Below are 16,623 nucleotides of genomic sequence, written 5' to 3' on the forward strand. Positions count from 1 at the left end.
TCCCCTTTCTCTCCAACCAGTTGTAGTCTGTGTTGGCAGGGGGGCAGAGGTTGACCCCGAGGCGCCTTTCTGGATCGGGACTCCCTATGCACAGTCACTCATGCCCTCGTCACCTCTCGCCTGGACTACTGCAATGCTCTCTACATGGGGCTCCCCTTGAGGAGCACTCGGAAGCTCCAGCTGGTCCAGAATGCGGCCGCGCGGGTAATTATGGGGGCGACATGGCACTCCCATGTGACACCTTGCCTGCGCGAGCTGCACTGGCTTCCGGTGGTCTTCCGGGTGCTCTTCAAGGTATTGGTTTAAAGCGCTCCATGGCTTAGGGCCCGGTTATTTGCGAGACCACCTTCTGCCACCGATAACCTCCCACTGGCCAACTCGGTCCCACAGAGAGAGCCTCCTTAGGGTGCCGTTGGTCAAGCAATGCCGACTGACGACCCCCAGGGGGAGAGCCTTCTCTGTGGGGGCACCCGCTCTCTGGAACAAGCTACCCCCAGGAATACGACTAATCCCGGACCTCCGGACCTTCCATCGAGCTTTGAAGACCTTCCTATTTCAGCAAGCTGGGCTGGCTTAAAATTTTAATGGGTTATTTTAAGGGTAATGGGTTTTAATATTTTGGGAAGCCAATTCGATTTAATTCTGCTTTTAAATTATTTTAAATTTTGTATTATATGTATTTTAATTTTGGCTGTGCACCACCCTGAGTCCTTCGGGAGAAGGGCGGTATATAAATTTAAATAAATAATAAATAAATAAATAAATAAATAAATAAATAAATAAATAAATAAATAAATATGTGGGGTGCCGAGAGGGTCGGTCCTCTCGCCCCTTTTGTTCAACATTTATGTAAAGCTGCTGAGCGAGATCATCCGTGGTTTCGGGGTGAAGTAACACCAGTACGCTGACGACACTCAGCTGTACATCTCCACCCTGGACCACCCCAACGATGCCCTTGAAGTGATGTCCCGGTGCCTGGAGGCCGTGCGGATCTGGATGGGGAGAAACAGGCTCAGGCTCAACCCATCCAAGACCAAGTGGCTGTAGTTTCCGACGTCCTGATATAGTCAGTTGGTGCCATCACTGACTATTGGGGGCGAATCGCTGCCCCCCACGGAGAGGGCTCGCAACTTGGGCGTCCTCCTGGATTCACGGCTGTCTTTAGAAGAGCATTTGACGGCCGTGACCGGGAGGATTTTTCATCAGGTTCACCTGATTCGCCAGTTGCGTCCCTTTCTGGATCGGGACTCCTTACGCACGGTCACTCATACCCTCATCACTTCCCGCCTGGACTACTGCAATGCTCTCTACCTGGGGCTCCCCTTGAGGAGCACCCGGAGGCTCCAACTGGCACAGAGTGCGGCCGCGCAGGTGGTTATGGGAGCGACATGGCGTTCCTATGTAACACCTCTCCTGCGTGAGCTGCATTGGCTCCCGGTGGTCTTCCGTGTGCGCTTCAAGGTCTTGGTTACCACCTTTAGAGCGCTCCATGGCTTAGGACCTGGTTATCTACGGGACCGCCACCAGTAGCCTCCCACTGGCCGGTACGCTCTCATAGAGAGGGGCTCCTCCGGGTGCCATCGGCCAAACAATGTCGACTGGTGGCCCCCAGGGGGAGAGCCTTCTCTGTGGGGGCACCTACTATCTGGAATGAGCTCCCCCCGGAGATACGGAGGATCACGGATCTACACACCTTCTGCTGCGCTCTCAAGACCTTTTTATTCCATCAGGCTGGCCTGGCCTAATTTTTTCCCTTTTTCCCCTTTTTAAAATGCAAATTTTAATTCATTCTTAATTTATTGGAGTGTTTTAAATCTGTCTTCGGCCAAACTGTTTAATTCAGTTTTATTCAGTTTTAAATTTTGTATTTATGTGTTTTTATTCTGTGGCTGTTCACCGCCCTGAGTCCTTCGGGAGTAGGGCGGTATACAAATCAAATAAACTAAACTAACTAAACTCTGCAACCAGTTGTGAACTGCTTGATGAATGCCTGAAATGTGAACATATGACTGCAAGGGGTGGGTCGTAAGCAACTTTTTGGGATCCATTGTAACTTTGAACAATCATTACGCAATTGATTTAAGTTTAAAATAACAGGCCACATAAATGGGGATTAATATTGACGAAACTAAAACCTTGCAGTTCCTAGATAGCTTCTGATCTTTCTCATATTCTTCGAAGAAAAGTGACTGACGCTATCAAGGAATTTATACTTACCCTGAAGAATGGAAGGTGATTTTCAGATCAGCCACACACACGTCATCTGTTCCACAGTTCTTGTCAAAAGGAATCTGTTGTATTTGATAAGATAGGAAATATTTACACATGTCCGGTGTAACACATTACCCTGCTGACCTTCCTTGTTATTCTTTGAAGATGTTTCACTTCTCATCCAAGAAGCTTCTTCAGCTCTGACTGGATGGTGGGGAATGGAAGGATTTATATTCATTGTAGACAGCTGGTCATTTGCATTCTTTTTAGAGAGTCATTGAGGCCAGCTGAAGGATTGTCTGTGTCCTCAGGGTGACCTGAGTAGTGCAAATGGGTGTGGAGCCTTCTTGGAACTGCTGAAAGGACTTTGTTGTAGACTGGAGATAGATGATGTCATATCCTTTCCCCTCCCCCACTACTCAGGTGACCCTGAGGACACACAAACCTCCAAGTAGCCTCAGCGACTCCATAAAAATAATGCAAATGACCAGCTGTCTACAAGGAATATAAATCCTTCCATTCCCCACCATCCAGTCACAGCTGAAAAAGCTTCTTGGATGAGAAGCGAAACGTCTTCACAAACTATTCTTTGTGTCTTGATTGTTAGTCTAATATTAATGTGTTACCCAAACAAGCTAACAGTAGACAACAGCCCAATTAAGGAACCACCAAGGCCATTCCCACCAATACTGGCAGATAAGCAGAGAGCAAACCCCACTCTCTGCATTGATGATGTTATCTACTTTGGTACTAAAATGTCTGCCAGAAAACAACCAAGCTCAGAGAGCACTAAGGACACCACAGTTCAACCCTGATTTACATTTTCTTCTACTGATGGCTAAATCTGTTATTCCCATACCCCATCCCACCCCATCCCAAACATAAAGAGGGTCTCACCTCTACCATTGTCCTATTGCTTAAAGGATTCAGAATAGGCCTGGGAGATCCACTCTTCAGCACACCATCTTCCTCAAGGGACAAATTCACAAGGAGCTTAATGGCTGACAAGTAATCCTCAATGCAGTTCTGAAAGACAATGACAGGAGCTGCTTAAGCAAGGATTCTTGTACAATAATGTGGCTAGTAACCATCACATTAGCTATATCTGAGGGCAGACTAGCCAACCTTCTCAAGAAGATGCTTCACCAACACACAAGAGAAGAAATCTAGAATCTATGAATATGAGATTTAAAACTGAGTAGATTTGATTTACCGTGATATTAATTGCCTCCAATATGCACACTGGCTTTAGAGAGATTTCTTTGTCCCCATTTAGAATACTCTTGCCATTCCTAAATTCTCCTCGGTACTTCACCCTGTCTGGGTCAATCTCCAAGCGGAACAAGAGTTTTGCAGAAAGATGTCCTAGAAGGAAGAAAATGGTTGATGTGTAAAGGGCAGAGCAGACATTCTGCAGATCCTCTGTCTGTTTTGATGACTATCACAGCAAATCTCTAGATCCTGTTGTATCAAAAATACAATTCCAAACCACCCACCCCCAATCCTGTGCCTTAAAAAAAAAGAGTGAACAACCAGGAAAGAGGAAGCAGACAAGTAGTCCTCATAAGTTCCCTTTTTCAGGTAGGCCATAACTTCAAACAGTCTCTAAGCAACCTATCATAAGTCAAGAACAACCTACACAAAACCGATTAAAAACAATAAACATTTTTTAAATAAAAAGTACTATGAAAATGGATGCTTTCTTTCCTTTTAGATAATTAAAGACAAAATTGTGCTAAGGGGAATAAGTATTAGAAGGGAGAATTGTTAGAGAAAGTCCCCAAGGGGATTATTACAGGTAATCTTCCATTTACAACAGTTCATTTAGTCACCATTCAAAGTTACAATATCACTGAAAAAAGTGACACAACCATTTTTCACACTTAAAATTGTTGGAGCATCCCCATGGTCACATGATCAAAATTCAGAAAGTTGGCAATTTACGTTTATGACGGTTGCAGTGTCCCAAGATCATGTGATCACTTTTTGTGACATTCTAATAAGCAATGTCAATGGATAAACCATTTAACAATCATGCAACTAACTTAACAACTGCCATAATTGAACTTAGCAACTGTGGCAAGAAAAGTCATAAAATGGGGCAAAAACTCACTCAACAAATGTCTTCCTTAGCAATATAAATTTTGGGCTCCATTGTGGTTGTTGGTTGAGGACTATCTGTATAAGCAGGGCTCTCTAAATTTGGCAACTTTAAGACTTGAATGGCCTCCAATTGCTTAAAACAGGGGTCTCCAAACTTGGCAACTTTAAGACTTGTGGACTTCAACTCCCAGAATTCCTCAGCCAGCTGGCTGGGGAATTCTGGGAATTGAAATCCAGGAGTCTTAAATTTGCCAAGTTTGGAGACCCCTGTTTTAAGCAATTGGAGGCCATTCATAAAGAATGCCAATGGCATTGCTGCCTAAACAGAAAACTACTTTAAAAAAAGAGCAACATTAGAAGCCCTGAATGAAAGACAAAGCTGAGTCCAAAGCCTTGGCCTAACACTGCCATTTTAAGTGAGGAAAAAAAATGAAAACTATATGTAACAAGGCACAAACACGGAAAAGACTCAAACGTAATGGACCAGCCGATTCTACATTTGGGTTCTTTCTAAAGTTGGCCATTTCATAGGAAAGCAACTAGCATCAAAGAAACCAAAGAAGCTATTTCGCCTTGTCCTCATATGACTTGCTGTGCAATTGATGTGAATTCTAAATCAGGATCAGTCCCACAGTTTGGTTGTCCTCCAGATGACTCACCTGTGTATCTCTCCGTGGCAAAGCTGCTATTGAAGCAGATCCTGAGTTTCAAATTTATATTTTGCCAGGGTTTGCTATTCCCAGAACATTCAACATCTTTCACTGGAATTTCATTGGGCTCGAAAGTCACTTTTGTGGCCACGTTAACAATTGGTCTGGATCTGCAAGTACCAGAAAACAAAAATATTCTACTAGTCCCTGTGGATCAAAGCTTCTACATTTAGCTGAGAAGGGAAGGAGGTACCACTATTTATTACAGAAGAGAAAGAAATGTAGGAGTTTAAAATTGTGGACTATCTGTAGATTCCACAGAAAGGAAAAAGCACTGTGTCTATGCAATTAAAGGATTGTGGGTAGTCCTTGACTTACAACCATTCATTTAGTGACAATGTTTAAAGTTACAGTGGCAGTGAATAAAATGACTTTATATTTTTTTATGACCATTGCAACATTCTCCACGGTTACCTAATCAAAATTCAGATACTTGACCACAGGTTCATATTTGTATTTTGTATTTGTATTTATTTATTTGTCAAACGTGTTCAGATGAACATGGACATGAACATAGGAAATGAGTACAAATAAATGGGGATAGTAGAACAGGGATGGTAGGCATGCTGGTGCGCTTATGCACGCCCCCCCTTTACGGACCTCTTATTTATTTATGACATTTATTTATTTATAATATATATGACAGTTGCAGTGTCCTGGGGTCTGACAAGCAAAGTCAATGGGGAGGCCAACTTCACTTAACAACCATATCACTAACTTAACAACTGCAGTGATTCCCTTAATAACTGTGGCAGGAAAAGTCATAAAACTCATGACTTAACTCATGATTTTGTTAAGTGAGACTTAACAGATGTCTCACTTAACAACAGAAATTTTCGACTCAGTTCTGATTGTAAGTCAAAGACTACCTGTAATTATAATTTAATTTGAGAAATAATTTCCCAGCTCAGACAGACTTTTATCTTTCTAAAGTCAAAGGATTTTATTTCTAATAATTTACTTCTCCCCATCTCAGTCAATTAGAGAAAGGCCAGTCACCTTTCGAAAAAGTAAGAATGTTGTATTTTCTCTTTTCCCACAACTAATTATTGTTAACAAGAGTTAGAATTTCCCTTTATTCTGCCTTTAATGTTTAATTCTACTTTTGAAACAGGAGAAAGAAGAAGTAAAATCAGATTGTTTCTCTTTCTGAAGCTACAGAGTATCTAACATAAATTTCAAATTCCTTATCTTCAGTACTGAAATGAAAAGTATATTTTCAAAAGTATATTCCCTCAAGAAAGGGAAAAAAAGAATCTTTCAAATGTCTAAAGCCTATTTTTCTTTTTTTAATAATATCTTTTGAAGGTAACAAAAAGTGAATTGCTTCCTACAAGCTGGGAAATTTCTATTCTGACGTTCGTTTAGAAGTTTATTGTTATTGCTATAGGAAATGAAAACTCTCCTAATAAATTCCCAGTTTAAGAAATACAGTAGTGGAAACTGAAAATATTGTTATGTGTCCTGCAATTTCTCTTTGCTTCACTTTCTGGTCTTTCTCTCACTTTCTGAAATCTTATGGCCTCATCTGGGACAACCCAAGAACATGAAGTCTCAGTCACTTACTGCAGCACCATCACCTTTCCCAGGGCTCCCACTGTAATGCTGGTGAGACCATCTCCACTGAGGTCTGTCTTTCCATAGATGGATTGTCCAAAGTATCTCAGGCCAGGAGAAATGCTGCCTCCAGTAATTCTCTGCAGGAGATAAATGCTGTTGACTTAACTGGAAGTGAAGTTCCAGACTGGAAGAGTCTTTAGACTGATTCTTTCAGAAAGCTGGTGCTTCAAAAACTAATCTTTTAGTCTACGTTTTACTGTGTTTTTTTGCCAGGTTTTAATATATTATATTACTTCGTTGGAATGACAATAGATGGTCATCCAAAAAGTTGGATTTTTTTTTTAGAAAATGTAAGCTATCCTTCCAAGCTTGAAGTCAATGGTCTTCTTCCATTTGTAATTCTCCTCCTACCAATGGTGGGATTCAAATTTTTTTACTACTGGTTCTGTGAGTATGGCTTGGTGGGCGTGGCATGGCTTGGTGGGCGCGGCAGGGGAAGGATACTGTAAAATCTCCATTCCGTCCCCACTCCAGGGAAGGTTACTGCAAAATCCCCATTTCCCCCTGATCAGCTGGGAGGCAGAGAATAGATGGGGGCAGGGCCAGTCAGAGGTGGTATTTACTGGTTCTCCAAACTACTCAAAATTTCCGCTACTGGTTCTCCAGAACTGATCAGAACCTGTTGAATACTGCCATCCCCCCAGCATTTCACATCCTTTTCTTCCTTATTACAAAAGATCTAATACGGAGTGATTGACAGAATAGATGCAGGATTTCTTTGGTCAGTCATGTTGGCGCTGTCTATTCAAAGACATAGTTGACAGACAGAAGAAACTTTGTAGACCACGGGTGTCCAACCTTGACAACTTTAAAACTTGTGGATTCCAACTCCCAGAATTCCCCAGCCAGAGTTGAAGCCAGAGAAGGCTTAACGTTGTCATAGTTGGACACTCTTTGCTGTAGGCCATCAACCCTCTAGTTCTAATGTCCTCCCAACCCAAGACTGTCTTTCAGAATGTGAAGTGAATGTGTCAGAAGTGTTATATTAACCCTTGTTGATGCATAGAAATGTCCAGGGCAGTCTCCTGGCGAAATGTCTATGGAGATTCTCAGTCATCCAAGTCATGGTTGTCCCAAAAGTGCTTTTTTAAAGAGGCAACTAGATTTCCTGGTTTTTCTTTGAAGACGTTTCGCTTCTCATTCAAGAAGCTTCTTCAGCTCTGACTGCTGAAGAAGCTCTGACTGATAGTCAGAACTGAAAAAGCTTCTTGGATGAGAAGCAGAACATCTTCAAAGAAAAACCAGAAAGTCCAAGTTGCCTCTTGAAAAAGCATTTTTGGGAGTCTCCTGGCTAGTTAAGTGTCCTGGGCTCATAGGATCTTTTAGTTTATTTCTTTTACATTTCTTATTTGTTATATCCTTCAAACTGATTTCTCCCCTTGGTGATTTTACGCACACATCCATGTAGATTCACTGAACAAAACAGAAACACTTGACCATTGGCGTCTTCTGAGATGCCTACAGCTGTAACAGTAACAGAGTTGGAAGGGACCTTGGAGGCCATCTAGTCCAACCCCCTGCTCACGCAGGAGACCTGTACTAGGGATTCAAACCACCAAACTGCCAACCTTTCTGATCGACAAGCTCAGTGTCTTCGCCACCTAGTCAGGCTAAAATATAGTAGTGGTTTCTAATCCAAGTATTACTCTGATCTGACGTACTTAGCTTTGGAGATCAGTAGTGAACAGCTGGATGCGGCATGTTAGCAAATCTCTCAGGTGAACCTACAATGCAACATCATTGCTGTAGTCCTACCTGGCTGTACTCCATAGGCAGAGTCTTCTCGTGGCTGTTGTAGATGTAGACAGCTCCCCTGTCTCCATCCTCTAAAGGAGCTCCTATAGCCACGTCCGTCTGTCCATCCCCATTGACGTCTGCCAGATCTGTGATGGCTGCTCCAAATCTGCCCAAGGGGTATCCTAAATCCCCATTAAATTCTCCAAGGAGAACGAGATTATCCTGGAAGGAAAGGTATCTTTGAGACAGCATCCACTCTCCAAATCTAGGATACAATGTGGGCATCTCCCAGATATGTTGGTTATGTCCAGGTAGTCCTCAACGTACAACTATAATTGAGCCCAAAAATTCTGTTGCTAAATGAGACATTTGTTAAGTGAATTTTGTCCCATTTTACGACCTTTCTCGCTTCAGTTGTTAAGCAAATAACTGCAGTTGATAAGTGAGCAACCAGGTTTTCAAGCAAAACTAGCTTCCCCATTAACTATGCTTATCAGAAGGTTGCAAAAAGGGGATCACGTGATCTTGGGACCATCCTAAATATGAACCAGGTGCCAAGCATCTGAATTCAGATCACATGATCATGGGAATACTGGAAAGTTCGTAACTGAAAAACAGCCATAAGTCACATTTTTCAGTGCCATTGTAATTTTTGAACAGTCCCTAAACGAACTGTTGTAAAGCTGAGGACTACCTGTATTGCCCTGCCCAGTTTCCTGGCTCACCTCTTCCCAGCCATATGCATAAACCCGGCCTCCTCTCGTTTCAGTGAAATATTGCTGGGCCCCGATAAGCAGCAGGTCTGTTTCTTGGTCACCATCTATGTCCACGGCACAAAGCACCCCTCCAAAATAGGATCCAGTCTGCAAAAAGGGCATCAAAATGCATAAAGTGAAAAGGTAGAGTACCAGCACAGGATCCCTAATCATAGATAATAACAGTTGATCTTTGTACTGTACTTTAAAATGATCATGTACATATATTTATGTACTGTAAGTATATAGCATGTGTTTATGTGCATTAAGTTTGTGTTTGGGTAGATATACGCTTTCTCTTGAGAGCAGGCAACAGAATTTCATTTTTCATGTGGGCCAGTAAAAAATGACAATAAAGTTATTTTATCTTGTCCTGTTCTGTCCTGTCCTGTCCTGTCCTGTCCTGCCCTGCCCTGTCCTACTCTACTCTACTCTACTCTACTCTACCCTACCCTACCCTACCCTACCTTACCCTACCCTATCTTACCCTACCCTACCTTACCTTACCCTACCCTACCTTACCCTACCCTACCTTATCCTACCCACTCTACTTTTCCCTACCCTACCCTACCTTACTGTACCCTACCTTACCTTACCCTACCCTACCTTACCCTACCCTACCTACCTTACCCTTCCCTATCCTACCTTACCCTACCTTACCCTACCTTACCCTACCTACCTTACCCTACCCTACCCTACCCTACCTTACCTTACCTTACCTTACCTTACCTTACCCTACCCTATCCCTATCCCTATCCCTATCCCTATCCCTATCCCTATCCTATCCCTATCCCTATCCCTATCCTACCTTACCCTACCTTACCTTACCTTACCATCTTATCTTATCACATACATTTACATTGTCTGACAAAGTCTGGCCTGTTTGAACACCTGAACTATGGGTCTTAACACATTGCATTTGTTAATTGACAAGGTATTTGTAATCTTTTCCCTTAAATCTTCCCATCTCCATCCCATCTCCCCCACCATCACTGTGCCATCTCTCTCTCTCTCTCTCTGGGTACCCCATGTTTAACTGATCCATGCACCTGATGAAGTGTGTTACAGTTCACAAAAGTCAGTGCTATCTACTAGGGAAAGAGAAGGAGAAGAATCTTGATTAGGTTTTCTTGGGCCATCATGATGGTCCTTTTTCTATCAGGGTTTCTCAACCTTGGCAATTTCCAGGTATACAGACTTCAATTCCTAGAATTCCACAGCCAGCCTAGCCACTGCAGAGAATTCTGGGAGTTGAAGTCCATTAACCCTCAATTTGGAAAGGTTGGAAAACATTGGCCTAGTTCTAATAATGATGCTAGGCAGCAGTGGGCCAAAACATCTAGAAAGTTCCTTATGACTAGAAGATCTTCAAAGTTCCTTTCAACCCCTATGATTCTATGATTCTTTTTTTTTCTCCTTTACCTGTTGCCCTTTAATTTCTTGCTTTAAAGTCCAGTTCTGAGTTTTGGCATCGACCTCAAATATGAGGACCCTTCCCATATGTTGGTATCGAGGGGCACCAACGGCGTAGAATGCTTTCTGATGATGCTGGAGAAAACTGAGTGTGTACCCTGTGAAGGTTAAAAACATGATGGATGGACATCCCACAGAAGGGTAAGACCAATGTTTGTCAATCTTGGAAGCTTTAAGATGTGTGGACATCAACTCCTTAAATTCATGCTGGTTGGGAGTTGTGGTCCACAGATTTCCCAGCTGCCAAGGTTGAGAAACACTGAGGGCCTTTTGCACAACAAGGCAGCAGCTTCTTCAATTCTATAATAGGGAGGATTAGATTCTCTGCCTGGGTTTATACACTGTTTTACACCAAATCTTGTTTTCACTACGGCTTCTTAAATAAGATACAATAACTAGACTTATACATTACATTAGGTTTGGTGTACGTACTTGGGAAAGCTTACTGACTTACTTATCAGAACAACTAGGCTGATATAGCACGCTAACCAGCAGGCCATAGTTTATAAACCACAATCCCTGAGTTCACACATAATGTTAAATTGCTTTTTTTAAACAATTGATATTTAGAGACCTATATAAACTCATGAGTGTGCAACTTTCAAGGCAATAGGCAAAGATTTCATAGAAAAAAAATTCTTCATAGGGGTTACTGTAGTCACTTTATACCCAAATGCTTATTGAATATTACTATACGTAGTCCTCGAATTATAACTATTTGTTTAGTGACTGTTCAACGTTACAACCACACTGAGAAAGTAACTTATGACTGTTTTTCACACTTACAACTGGTATAGCATGCCCATGATCACATGATCAAAATTCAGACACTTGGTAACTCATATTTATGACGGTTGCAGTATCTTGGGGTCATGTGATCACCTTTTGTGACCTCCTGACAAGAAAAGTTAATGGGGAAGCCAAATTCACTCAACAAACATGTTACTAACTTAACAACTGCAGTGGTCCCCTTAACAAGTATGGCAAGAAAGGTCATAAAATGGGGCAAAATTCACTTTACAACCGTCTCACTTAGCAAGAGAAATTTTGGTAATTTTGGGCTCAGTTGTGGTTGTAAGTCAAGGATTACCTGTATTCATATTTGTGAATAATTTTAAGTGTATCTGTAATAACAAGAAGTAACCACAAGATTGAAAGACAGGTCTGAGTCATAACCCCATGTTCCATAGGAAAGATGGTTATATACCGCCGAATTCTATAGGATAAGCAAAATAACAAAAAACTAACTTCAGTTTGTACAGATCCAGATTCACCTTCTGTAAACTGGCACCCAGGATGGCCATGATCCTCAGCCAACATATGATGATGGATGGGGAAGAGTAGTCCATATTATATTGGGATGATGGCATTCTATACTCACCTAAGTAGGCCCCTTCCATCTCTTTCCGGACTGAGGGAGTTGTGATGAATCTTTCACCGGCAAAATCCTGCTGCTGCTCCAAAATGCCCCCAGCCCAGTTGTCAGCACCCACAGCACCAAGAATCACGCGATCCTGCAGACCAAAAGATCTTGCTTTACAAAGGCAGATCACAAGGAAGCAGAGATGGCAATGTTATAATGTGCTCATCCGGAAGTGTTCTCAGCCCTGATTTTGCTCTTAAAAACAAGTGTTCTAGGGATGATGAATCCGTACCAGTGTTTCTCAGCCTTAGCAATTTTAAGATATGTGATGGGAATTCAAATCCCAGAATTCCCTAGCCATCAAAATATGGTCATGTGATCAAAAGTCAGGCACTTGGCAACTAGCATGTATTTATGACGGTTGTAGCATCCTGAAGTCACATGATCGCCATTTTCGATCTTCCCAGCCAAAGTCAATGGGAGAAATTGAATTTGCTAATCAGCTGTGTCATTTACCTAACAACTGTGGTGATTTGCTTAACCACTGTGGCAAAAAAAGGTCAAAAAATCAAGCGAAATCAATTTAACAACCATGTTATTTAGCAATGGAAATTCTGGTCCCAATTGAGTTAATAAGTCAAGGACTACCTGTACATGGTAGGGGTGGAGTGGGGGGCAAGGTTTTTTTTTTTTCCAATCCTTCAGCCTTACCTGGGATATATCTGCACTGAATCCGCTTGATGACAATTCCAGGTGGAAGGATCTGCTGTCACTGGTACCTGTCATGAAGAAAGATGGGAATTTAAAAAAAAAAAAAAAAATCTGGGCCAGTTTCACAAGGGGTGAGAAAGTAATATTGTGTAATACATTAATCAGTGTTCAACTAGTGGGGAATATATATATATATATATATATATATGTATGTATGTATGTATGTATGTATGTATATGTATGTATGTATGTATGTATGTATGTATGTATGTATGTATGTATGTATGTATGTTTTAAGACTTCCGGTTGATGTCGCAGCGCTATTGGACTCCAAGAGCAGGATTCCGCGAACTTGCACCGAATCCCTTCATTGGGGGGCCCTATAAGGGGCTAAAGTCATCCTGTAGAAGTGAAGAAGAATGGAGGAGAGCTCTGCAGGTTGCGGAGAGCGGCGACTCTCCTACTTGATCCACGGCTAATTCCTTCTCATCTGATGACGAAGAGGAGAGGCAGCCATTATTGCTCCCGTGATGCTAGGGCAGCCAAAGAAAGAAAGAATGTGCTGGAGTGGTGCGGATGAACACTGACTGGAACTGGGTGAAGTGAGGTTTTTTTTTACCTAAAACCTACCCTACCCTAAAGAAAATACTCTGGAAAAGAGACTCTTTGAAGAATTTGTTTAAGCAGTGAATATTTACAGAAAGAAAAAATATAGATCCAAAAGAAAAGAAAAAAAAAATTAAGAAGAGAGCACAAAACCTTTAAAAACATAGAAAGATTGGATCTCTAATTTTTATTGACAATAAGGCATTTTAAAATGCTGGAATTACTTGTCGGAACTTTGACTATTTGTTTGAATAAACACAAACTGAACCTGTTAGAATTTGTGTAACGTTGAAGTTAAGCTAAAGCCGCCACCTGCTGGTGAATGGAATAGACATATTCCTATAACACTAGGAAAAGACTGATAAAACAGAGGAAATAACAGAAGATAAGACAGAAATAACACCTGGAGGACTGTTGTGCTATCTATTGCTCTATACTTATCTACTTTATGACTACTGGAGCTCTAATGGTGAAAACACAGAAGACATCTAATTAAAGTGACTTTCAAATATTAGGAGTTTTTGTTTTGATTTTTTAATTTGATTTATATGCCGCCCTTCTCCAGAGACTCAGGGCGGCTTACAATGCGTTAAGCAATAGCCTTCATACTTTTGTATATTTATATAAAGTCAGCTTTTTGCCCCATAACATGAGTTATGATTGAACTCATAGAGTGGACTTAAGGAGACATTTGGAAACTTTCCTGGATTACCTAAAAAAAGAGCTATAAAGAACTGTATTACTGTATATCCTGAGGAGCAACATCAGGACTGAGTAAATAGTTTACAGATTGACTTTCTGAGGGACTCTGGGGCAGTGACAGACTATTGACAGACTATTGAGCTATATTTGGACTTATCAAAAGAAGATAAGATGTTTCAACAGGGGGAGATAAATGGGCTGCAAAAAGAAATGATGTTGATGTTTCAAAGCATTTAAGATATTATGACAAGGAATCACAGGGTGATAATGGATTTAATGAATAACATAAATGGGAAGCTAGAAAGTGCTCCACAAGGGATAATGAATAATGATCAAAAAGCCCAGGAAATAGAGGAGATAATAGAGAGATCAGGGGAAAAGATAGAACAGACAAATTAACAAACAAAACAAGAGGATAAGAAGGAGAAGGTAATAAAAATGTATGAAGCAAGCCAGGGAAAATATATGCTAAAAGACCAAAAAATGATACTGGATAAACAGAAAGATATTTTTGAAAAGAAAATAGAGATTTGGACAGATCCTCTGGAGGCTTGGCAAAAGATAGTAGAGATGGAAGAAATACGTAAATTAAACAGGAAAGATGTAGAGAGGGATGAAGACCCAAGGAAGGAATTTGGGAGGCAAGTCAAAAAATGAATAAGAATTGAAATATTAAAACAGGCAAGAGATGATGGTTAGAGGAAATATTTTGTAACACAAAATTGGCTTTACTAGGAGCTAGAATAGAGGCAGAAACAAGAAATAGGGGGAATATTGTTATGCATATTTTTATATAACATATTAAAAGTAATAGCTAGATATAAGGGTTAGATGTTGAAAGATGATGACACTATGTATATTATTGTCACTAGAATGGGGGACTAAAATATTGAATAACTAAATAATAAAGGCCTGCATTTTGACATAAATATGTATAATAACATTGCAATTACATAACTATGGTCTAAATAACAAATAATATTACTGTGTTTCCCCGAAAATAAGACCCTGTCTTTTATTTTTTTGAACCCCAAAATAAGCTCATGGCCTTATTTTCAGGGAGGTCTTATTATTTTGGGGCACGTGGAGCAAGACGGGGATCCTCTTGCTGTCTTACCTGATCTCCAGCTCTGTCTCCCTAACCTTAACCAGAGGAAATGGCAGAGACCGGCTGCACATGCACATAAATATTTTCGGGGAGGTCTTATTTTCGGGGGAGGTCTTATTTTCAGGGGATGTCTTATTTTCGGGGAAGGTCTTATTTTCGGGGAAACACAGTAATATTATCACTATTACTGGTATTCAAATGAATGATACCCAGATCAGAGGTGGATTTCAGCAGGTTCTGACCAGTTCTGGAGAACTGGTAGTGGAAATTTTGAGTAGTTTGGAGAACTGGTAGTAAAAATTCTGACTGGTCCCGCCCTCATCTATTCTCTGCCTCCCAAGTCCCAGCTGATTGGGAGGAAATGGGGAGTTTGCAGTAACCTTCCCTTGGACTGGGGACAGAATGGAAATTTGGCAGTATCCTTCCCCCGGAGTGGGGTGGGAATGGAGATTTTACAGTATCCTTCCCCTACCATGCCCACCAAGCACACCCACCAAGCCATGCCATGCCCACCAAGCCACACCCACCAAGCCATGCCATGCCCACCAAGCCACACCCACAGAACCGATAGTAAAAAATTTTGAAACCCACCACTGACCCAGATGCCTCACTGTTCATGTATTGATACTGATGTATATTTTTTAAAAAAGGACTCTGTTTTAAAAGCAGACTGAGGTAGCATTTTTCCTTCAATCTCTCCATGGTGATTCCCAGTGGACCCAACTTACCTTCAATGGCAAAGATATTAGACTGGAGATCATTGAAACTGTCTTTGAGCTGATCAAAGCTGGCAAGAATTTTAAAAAATTGACTTGTGGGTTCTGAGGCAATCCGTTTGAGATTCTTTTGGGACTCAGCTGCATTAAGGTGATTACCAATCTGGAGAGACAAGGAAGGAATTATTGAGATAATATTTTGCATTTCTATAGTCAGTCTTTAAAAACGTTGAAAGATGCAGAAAAAGGAAAGAGCAATAAGGGGTGGGAAGCAGTAAAGAATGAAATACAGGTTGTCCTTGACTTACAGTACAACAGATCATTTAGTGACCATTCAAAGTTATAATGACACTGAAAAAAAGTGACTTATGACCATTTTTCACACAACTGTTGCAGCATCCTATAGTCACGTGATTTACATTCGGATGCTTGGCAACTGGTTCATACTTATGACCGTTGCAGCATGCCAGGGTCATGTTTTGTAAAACCTTTTGTGACCCTTTTGTGACCTTCTGACAAGCAAAGTCAATGGGGAAGCCAGATTCATTTAACAACTGTGTTACTAATTTAACTACTGCAGTGATTCACTTAACAACGGTGACAAGAGTGGTCATAAAATGGGGCAAAACTCACTTAACAAATTTCTCACTTAGCAACATAAAGGATATAAGTCCCTTTTTTTCAGTTCTGTCGTCACTTCGAACAGTTACTAAATGAATGGTTGTAGGTTGAGGACTACCTGTACATGAACATTTGATACATATGGGTAGTCCTTGATTTACAACCATTCCTTTAGCAACTATTCAAA

The 16,623-nt window shown here is 41.1% G+C and overlaps 1 protein-coding gene across 1 annotated transcript in view; it reads right to left on the minus strand.

The window, feature by feature from the left end:
* The window catches only part of ITGAL (integrin subunit alpha L), a 74,870-nt gene that overhangs the window by 16,225 nt on the left and 42,022 nt on the right, over positions 1 to 16,623 (minus strand). Inside the window, exons 9-19 of the mRNA XM_034419755.2 lie at positions 15,828 to 15,978; positions 12,684 to 12,751; positions 11,991 to 12,123; positions 10,559 to 10,707; positions 9,107 to 9,244; positions 8,400 to 8,603; positions 6,591 to 6,721; positions 4,974 to 5,134; positions 3,425 to 3,576; positions 3,109 to 3,237; positions 2,218 to 2,291 (exon numbers count right to left, since the gene is read on the minus strand). Of these exons, the coding sequence (XP_034275646.2) occupies positions 2,218 to 2,291; positions 3,109 to 3,237; positions 3,425 to 3,576; positions 4,974 to 5,134; positions 6,591 to 6,721; positions 8,400 to 8,603; positions 9,107 to 9,244; positions 10,559 to 10,707; positions 11,991 to 12,123; positions 12,684 to 12,751; positions 15,828 to 15,978 (1,490 nt within the window). The remainder of the gene's footprint in view (positions 1 to 2,217; positions 2,292 to 3,108; positions 3,238 to 3,424; positions 3,577 to 4,973; positions 5,135 to 6,590; positions 6,722 to 8,399; positions 8,604 to 9,106; positions 9,245 to 10,558; positions 10,708 to 11,990; positions 12,124 to 12,683; positions 12,752 to 15,827; positions 15,979 to 16,623) is intronic.

The sequence above is a fragment of the Pantherophis guttatus genome, chromosome 4, assembly GCF_059756535.1.
Source record: "Pantherophis guttatus breed Tessera chromosome 4, ASM5975653v1, whole genome shotgun sequence".
NCBI classification, from domain to species: Eukaryota; Metazoa; Chordata; class Lepidosauria; order Squamata; family Colubridae; genus Pantherophis; species Pantherophis guttatus.